Below are 7,709 nucleotides of genomic sequence, written 5' to 3' on the forward strand. Positions count from 1 at the left end.
AGGTCTTATTTATACACTCATGCCATAACAATACTCCAATCCTAGATAACAAGGGAACATCCAAGGTTGTTAACAACCAATAAGCATAAAGCTCAAGCTTCAAATTCAAAGTAACTACAAAAGAGCTTGAGTCGCAAGCCCCAAAGGCTATAGTAGTCCCTAAAAAAGCTAATGAACCAAGATCAAAGATCCAAAAGATGAAAACCTTAAAGAGCACAAGGGAACATAATACACGATCCATTGTCAAGGATAACAATGTCGTTGACTATCAAAAGTGGTTTAGTTAAGAGATTTGAAACTACCTTCCTTGTGGAGACAACGAAGATGTCATGACTTCGAGAATGAGAGATTCAAAGTTGCCTTCCGTGTGGAGACAATAAGATCTCCCCCTTAAACTTATTCTTTCTAAAGAAAAGAAGCCAATTGATTACAAAAACCTTAAGGAGTACCCTAACCTTGTGTTAGAGAAAGAGAGAATGAAGCAAGCCCAAGAGCTTGTGAGAAAGGTGCAGAATGAACTAGTAAGTAACTGTGTCTAACCTTGCCTGAGAAAATCCCATATCCTATTCCATAGCTAAGAATAGAACCAATGCGAGAACCTCAGAGCATGCCAAAGGCCTTGAATAAACCCATAACCTTTCTCAAGAGGTGCAAAAAGAGCGAGTTTCAAAGCTTTTTCCTCTAGAAAAACCAAATCATCTAGACGCCATATTGCTTGAGATGCAGTATGAAGGAGGACGCAATGGTGGGTTGTAAAAGTTGGCTTTCCGTGGGTTATCATAGTCACCATAATATTTTGTTTGATGTGATACGTGTCAACTTCATTTCAACCCCTTTAAACAAAGCGAATGGAGGCTGATAGTATTTTGAACGCGTTCAAAATATTGAAAATATTTCCTCCTGGCAAGGGGACAGTATATACATATACATCGAAATAAAAAGAGACATTTATGTGTGGATTCTATCCATATCTTCGCGTTCCTCCAAAACCTCTCTTATCTAACTCCAAGTGAGTGTGACTATGGGGGGCATAGCAGGCCTCATAACCTTCTTATCCACCTCAGAAGTCTGAGTTCTGATAAGTTCTCTTTTGTAAGGGAGTTCTCAGCTTTGGAAAGACTTATTCGACTGGATGACTGGGAACCCAAGAGCCCACACACCTGAACTTGAAGAGGAGGAGGATGAGCCATGTCACATTGATCTCTCCCTCCATACCTAAGGTAAAAGGATAACCAAAAGCACTCATAAAAACAAGTTGGGAAACTACTTTGAAAGTGATGAAATGAATGTGGTGTTACTTGTCTTATTACCTATCATGAACAAAGAAATAATGGTCTGTGCAATCTTGGATGGATTATGCTGGTGTCAGCATAATCACCAAGGATTGGTGGGAGGCTTAGGGAAGTCCACCACTTGTAGGAACAAGTCCATGGTCAAGTTTACCGATGGGAACACCGCTAAACCATTGGGCATCCTTCAAGATGCAAATATTAAGACCTTCAGGTTAATCTTCCACCACATTCATGGTGATGGATAGGTTGTAGACCATGATGCTCGTAAGGCTTTATATGAAAGATGCAAGGCCGGTCCATGATTGGTTTCTTGATTGGGAAACCAATTGCATTTGTATACATAAGGGTAACTAGTTCTTAAAAATAGATTTGAAAATAGGAAAGACTCATCCCTTGGGTCAATACATCCTTGAGAAGAATATGAGAGGATGAGCTTGAGCTCCTTGCAAGCAAGCTTCTGCACACACATAGGCACACTTCTCTACAACCATAACATAAAGATAAGTGTATATACCATAAAGAAAGGACTAAAACATACAAGGTACATAGTGTAAACCCGACTATATGAGCTAGCATTATAACTATACCATAAATCTAGTAAACCAAAGTGGTTGTGATACAACCTATACAGCACTGGTGGCATATCAACCCCAATCTCATCAACCATGCTAGTGGCATAAGTGTGGAGGTGGCATCTTGGCTTGTTATCTATATTCGTACACTAGTTGAGCTTGATATCTATATACTCACATATCATGTACTCCAAGTAAGCTTCTAAACATGTGAATCTTGTCTGCTTAGAATCTTGTTTGAGAACAGTCTTCCTTCAGACTCAGTGTAGAGCTAAGGAATTCCACCCATTTCCTGGCTACCTGATCAATATCCCCCAATTCATTCTCATCCCTAATTTGCCCCACCACTTCCCTATTTCCTTTTTCTTCAGTTAACTTAAAAAGGCACCTATCAAGTTTCTTCTTGTTACTGAAGGATTTCCATCTAATGCCTTTTTCTCTCTCACTAGCCAGTTTATCATCCTCTCCTTTAAGGAATGTCTGACATCTAATGTATAAATCAACCTCCTTTAAGGAATGTCTGACATCTAATGTATAAATCAACCTCCTCCTCAGTTAGTTTCCCAGTTTGTCTTTTCTTATGCAGGAGCTCCAACTCCTCACTCCATCTCCTGCCTTTTCTCCTCGGCTATTAATTTACCCACTCTCCTAATGATACCTTACATTTCATTAGCAAAAGATCTCCATGACCCCTCCCTACCCCTTTTTCTTCTCAGTCTGCCTAATGGCTTCTTCTGTACAAGCAATAAATAGATCATCTTTGAGAAAGAGGTTATTCACCCTCAATTTCCTTGTAGGAAAGTGCTTAAGTTAGTCCTTCTCCCAATCAGGCACACGCCATCCCCATTTCAAAGGCATGTGATCAGATAGAGCTGAGCAAGGATCAATTTCCACCTTCAAAGTGTGGGGAATCCAAGAGGCATGTTGGCTTTAAAAAACGCTTTCAATCCTAGAAGAGGGACCAAAGTATTGAAGACTAAAATATGTGTGACCCGGTTCAAATCCCCACCTACCCATCAGCCAACCCCACCTTCCCCCTTAAGACTTTCCCATTTTCTTTTTTCTTGTCACAATAGAATTGTATATCCCCTCCCCCCACGTCTATCCAATTGTCTTTCCACCATATTGAAATCTCCCAAAAGGATACAAGGACATTGAATATCCAATTTGTCAATCCACTCCCACATCTCACCTCTCACTTTATAATTATGAGCCCCATATATATAGACCACCCACATCTTCTCCCCATCTATTTGGACGTCAACTACCAAAATTCTACCATTTCGGATGATTCGCTATAATGCATGGATTTAAATTCTTTTTAACGATAGTTAATACCCCACTATAGCATGAGCCCACGCCTCCATACAAAACCATCCAGACCCCAATCCTATCCCTCCTATAGGTCATCTGACCCAGAAAGAAAAGCGGCATTCTTCCTCTTATCTCTAAGGCCCTTCACATTCTAGTTACAACCTCTAAAATCCTTGCTCCAATTCATCCTGAGGCAATCTTTGGGACCATATCCACATACTCTTCCCCTTCCACCTCAGAGGTTCCGCATTGAATTTCTTTCCAAGTAGTTTCCACTTGCCTGTTAAAGTTTTCCCATAGAGGAAGTTTCATTGTCATCCCCGCCTAAGACTTACTACCTTCCAAAGTTCACTAAATTTTATTTTACTATAATGACTTGGAAAAAAATATTAGTGTAGCATCTAGATTTTTTGTGGACACTCGCCGTTCGGTTTTTATAGAAAATACTACGGGATACAGATGGTGGTACAGTTCGCTGAGTAGGGCCCAAGTCATGTGGTCAAAAAGCAGTACTCTGTGATTGTGTTGCCCATCTTTGGCCGCTCACAATGCGCACGAAGAGACTTGTTAACTACACTAGAATTCACACAGCTATCCTACCCAACTAAATGAACAGCTATTAGATGAAATAAAAATTGAATATCTAAAAACTGGACAAAAATATCCCAAGAAAATTCTTTAAATTCAGGAATATTATTATTAATGGAAATCCATATTAAAACTTACAGCGTTTTACCACGTGCTTTTTTACTGTAGAGACTCAAACGACGATATAAATATATGCATTTTTCGGGAGGAAAATGGTCAAAAGTGAACAGATCGATAAACAGGCGCGTACAGTCGACGTGACACTGCGGGTCTTGCAAACACTCAACTCAAGGTAGCTCGGGGTGGAGCACATTTTCTTTCAAACAATGTACAAGGGGGGGACCCCATTAGAAAACCACAGAGGTGGGGGGGTTTCCATATTGGCTAAGCTTTTATGCAACACTTAAGGGGGGGGGGGTGGCAGGAGGACAGCAGCCAACAGGAAGGAAGCATACAAAGGCACAAAATTATTGGGTGCTATGAAAAGAAGGATGTAGTATGATACAAAAAGGGAAAGTTCAGCTGTCCAAAAAATGTGCACAAGGTTTGGCTATGGCTATGGCTATGGGGGGTGTGAGAGCCAAGGTTTTGAAAGCTTGTGTGTTAGCAAGAGTTGGGACAAGGGATGCAGAGGAGGGGAGGGGTTGGGGCCCTCCTTTACCTATGTGTTGCCTGATATGGTATCTGTTGAGTTCATTGATATGGATGGTAACCTTATTAGTGGGTTGAGAGGCCTTTTTAGATTGGGTAAGGGGTGAGGGCTTGCCTTTGCTCGAAGACCCCCCATATCTCTGCGATCTCTTCTGGGGTTAGGGCGAGGGGGCTCAGCTGCGTCATGCGCTTGGGCGTGGACCCCGCAGACAGCATAGGTGTCGACGGAGTTGAGTGCGGTGTTGACCCGGCTGACTTCACCTTGAACTCGAACGACGCCTCCGACGCCACGTCGGATGCCGGGCACGACGTGTTGCCCCCGCTCGTGCTCCTCGCTATGTTGAGGAACGACAGCAGCACCTCCTCGTCTAGCTCATCCCTCTCCAGCAGAAAAATTATATCTTCTACAGACAGTGAGGATTGTTGCTGTTTCTGCTTCTCCTTCTCCTTCTCCTGCTTCTGCTCTTCTTCAAGCTTCTTCAGATGATTATGATAATTATTATGATTAGTTGCCGCTAACGCTGCACAATTATTGCCTGCCTTTATTGAGCTGCTCCGAAGATAAGATTTGGAAGGAATTAGATCAAACTCTTCAGAATTAGAACCTGCAAACAGCACTGCATCCCCTGTGGACACTACACAGAGCTCCTTAAACTTTCTCGACCCTTTTCTCTCCGCTTCTTCTTCTTGCTCCTCCATCATTAGCTTTCTGACTTGCGCTTGCTTTTGGTTTGGCAGATGATAACACCGCATGTCCTCCTGCGAGTAGACAGAGACTGCTTGCTTGAACTCGAAAGTCTCCGAGTCATCTGAGCCGCATTCCTCTTCGTCTTCTTCCTCTACTGCTGAGATTGAGTGTCTAGAGTGGAACCCGTTTACCTGTTGCCTAGAGTGGAAAAAGTTCTCCATCTTCGGTTGCTCAACAGAGTCCACGGAGGAGGCCCTCGAGTTCATGAGAGCGAAACTCCTCATCATACCGTCGTCTGCTGCAAGACCAGAATTGCAGCAGGGCGTTACTGATGACTTCTCATGGCTGGCTGGTGGAGAGGCAGCAGCGCAGGAGGAAAGGTAACGGCTTTTCAGTTCAAAGAAATCCGCAGAGAGGCCGTTGCTTTCATGCTGCTGCAAGTCCAATACTGTGGGCTTACCACCCTTGACGCTCGCTCTGTTAACATTAGCTTTCTGCTGTGCTTCATTCTGTGCTGATTTGGAAGGCAAAAAGTCCACTAAATCTAGACCTTCAAGGAACTTAGTTGTGCCAAACTCATGAGGTGGCTTGCGAGAAAGAGCTGAATTCGGTTCGAAGATGGTTTCCAGTTTGCTTCTGGAACTGATAGTGGAAGTCTCTTGAAAGGATTTCCGTCGAAGAGGACGCCTGGTATAATTCAGGCGCATAGACTCCTCGCAAGAGCGGGAACGTTTGAGCTTTGCCAGAGCTGGCTTCAGAATGCCCGTTTCATCATGCTCACAGTCCTCTATCACAAACTCATCATCAATAGACAGGAGAACCGCTTCAACCTGACCCACAAGGGTGCCAAACGAAGGAAAATTAGCACCCAGACACCATAAACATCCTACAACATGGGTTATAAGGGCGTGAGTTCTTCTGAAAAGCACCTAGCTTACAAGAGGCACCTTAATTGAGCTTGCAAACAATTGGTAAAAAAATCCCCTTACCCGCACGTTGCTACCATCGGCATTACAATCATGTAAAGAGTCTGGCGGATCGTTCTGCTCTGCGAGGCCTGGTGCCGACAAATTGGGCGAATTCAAAGTCTCCCCTCCATCTGGACGACGTGGTAGATCGTCCGCAGCAAGAGAAGCTTCACTGCTTTGGTGGCATTGTGTTTTCTCGTTTCTACAGGTGCTTCGCTGGGAATCGAAGTCTGACACAGAGTTCTTTTCCGAAGCCGAGTGATTATCTTCCTCACGTAGCTGCAGCTGCTGGCACGGCGCCTTCTTGCTCTTGGATTTTTTCAGAGAAGAAGAGCGGTTACTGGTAAGTAAGGAAGCAGAATCTTTGGCGGCGACTACCACCAATTCATCGCCAGGCTTCTGCACAGACGGTATGGGCGTTGTAGGTTCTTTGCAATTGCTAAAGCTCGTCCGAGGAGAGGCATTGTGCGTTACAGCAGCATCGCCCCTCTTGCCCTTGCTGAAACAAGATCCCATTTCTTCTTTGCAAGATTGGTAAAGGGCCAAACAGAGAATAATGCAACACACAGAGAAGAAGGGCAAAAGCTGCGGAAAGCACCCCAAGAGTGACAAAGGGTAAAGGGGGTAGTACAGCGTCAGACTAGGTATAATCTAGTGCTGAAGCACCAACACCACCAGCAGAATGCTTTTTGCTGAAAGTTTGGTTGTGGGTGAGCACTGAGAACTGACGAGGGGAGAATTCTGTAGCCTTTGTAGGCGAGTAAAGAGGATGCAGCTTGGTGGAGCCCTGAGTTCGTAGTAGAGACAGAGGTAGACTCTACAGACGCCCAAACACGGAGCTTTTTCCCCGAGCAGAAGCCGAAAGCTTAGCTGGGTCGTACTGCCAGCCACACGTTTGGCAACGAACCTCACACAAGTTTGGCAAGGAAAGCTAGTGTTCACAATTTCTCGCGCTCTACCTCCAAGAAATGCTTCAACCCTCCCAAATAAAAAAAGCTGTTATAAGCTTCATTAACGGCCCTAAATTCTAATAGGGCTTCTCACTCTGCCTGACACACAGCAATGAATTAAGACAGACTAGAAAAGAGTGACAGCTTTGAGAGAGTGACAAAAAATTAAGCTGTTTTCCTCTTTCTTTTCCTGCTTTAAGAGCAATTCAGCACACTCTGCCCCGTGCATGAAAGCCCAGAGGAGGAGCCCAACTTCCCATGACGACACAGCTGGACAAAGAAAAGGCAACTGGTATATGCATTGTGTAGTTTAGTGAAAGAACTAGTGATTACAAAGCAGTACACGGGAAAGGCACATACAACCTTCTCGAGAGAGTCGGAGAGACCCAGCACACAGAGAGAGAGAGAGAGAGAGAGAGAGAGAGAGGCGCGCGTGATGACTCTAAGGCATGGCAAGAAAACAGCGTAAAAAGGCAGATCCGCTAACCGGGGTTAATATCAGTAAGCCTGGTTAACTGCCGCCTGCTGACGATGACGGCGTTTTCTTTTCTTCACTGCTGCGAGTGCAACGTCACCTTCCACTCAGTACGGCCGGGTTCCAGTTCCTGCTTCCGACGTGGCGTGCCTGAATCTTTACGTGTTCGCCTTGGCTTTAAATGTACGGCGCCTGGTGAGATCTGGCGTGG

The 7,709-nt window shown here is 44.4% G+C and overlaps 1 protein-coding gene across 1 annotated transcript; it reads right to left on the reverse strand.

The window, feature by feature from the left end:
* Nucleotides 1-4,048: 4,048 nt before the first annotated feature.
* Nucleotides 4,049-7,468, reverse strand: LOC147615316 (uncharacterized). The gene is made up of 2 exons (XM_086779392.1): nucleotides 6,095-7,468; nucleotides 4,049-5,935 (listed from the first exon to the last, which is right to left on the reverse strand). The coding sequence occupies exons 1-2, from the start codon at nucleotides 6,587-6,589 to the stop codon at nucleotides 4,505-4,507; spliced, it is 1,926 nt and encodes a 641-aa protein (XP_086635518.1). The 5' UTR covers nucleotides 6,590-7,468; the 3' UTR covers nucleotides 4,049-4,504.
* Between the last annotated feature and the right edge of the window lie 241 nt (nucleotides 7,469-7,709).

The sequence above is a fragment of the Cibotium barometz genome, chromosome 40, assembly GCF_041138505.1.
Source record: "Cibotium barometz isolate CiBa-2024 chromosome 40, ASM4113850v1, whole genome shotgun sequence".
Classification (NCBI taxonomy): domain Eukaryota; kingdom Viridiplantae; phylum Streptophyta; class Polypodiopsida; order Cyatheales; family Cibotiaceae; genus Cibotium; species Cibotium barometz.

Excerpts from the sequence above, each read along its gene's own strand:
- LOC147615316 (XM_086779392.1), bottom strand. The coding sequence starts at position 6,589 with ATGGGATCTTGTTTCAGCAAGGGCAAGAGGGGCGATGCTGCTGTAACG. Across the intron at positions 5,936-6,094 it reads CCGATGGTAGCAACGTGCGG|GTTGAAGCGGTTCTCCTGTC; the intron begins GTAAGGGGATTT and ends CTTGTGGGTCAG.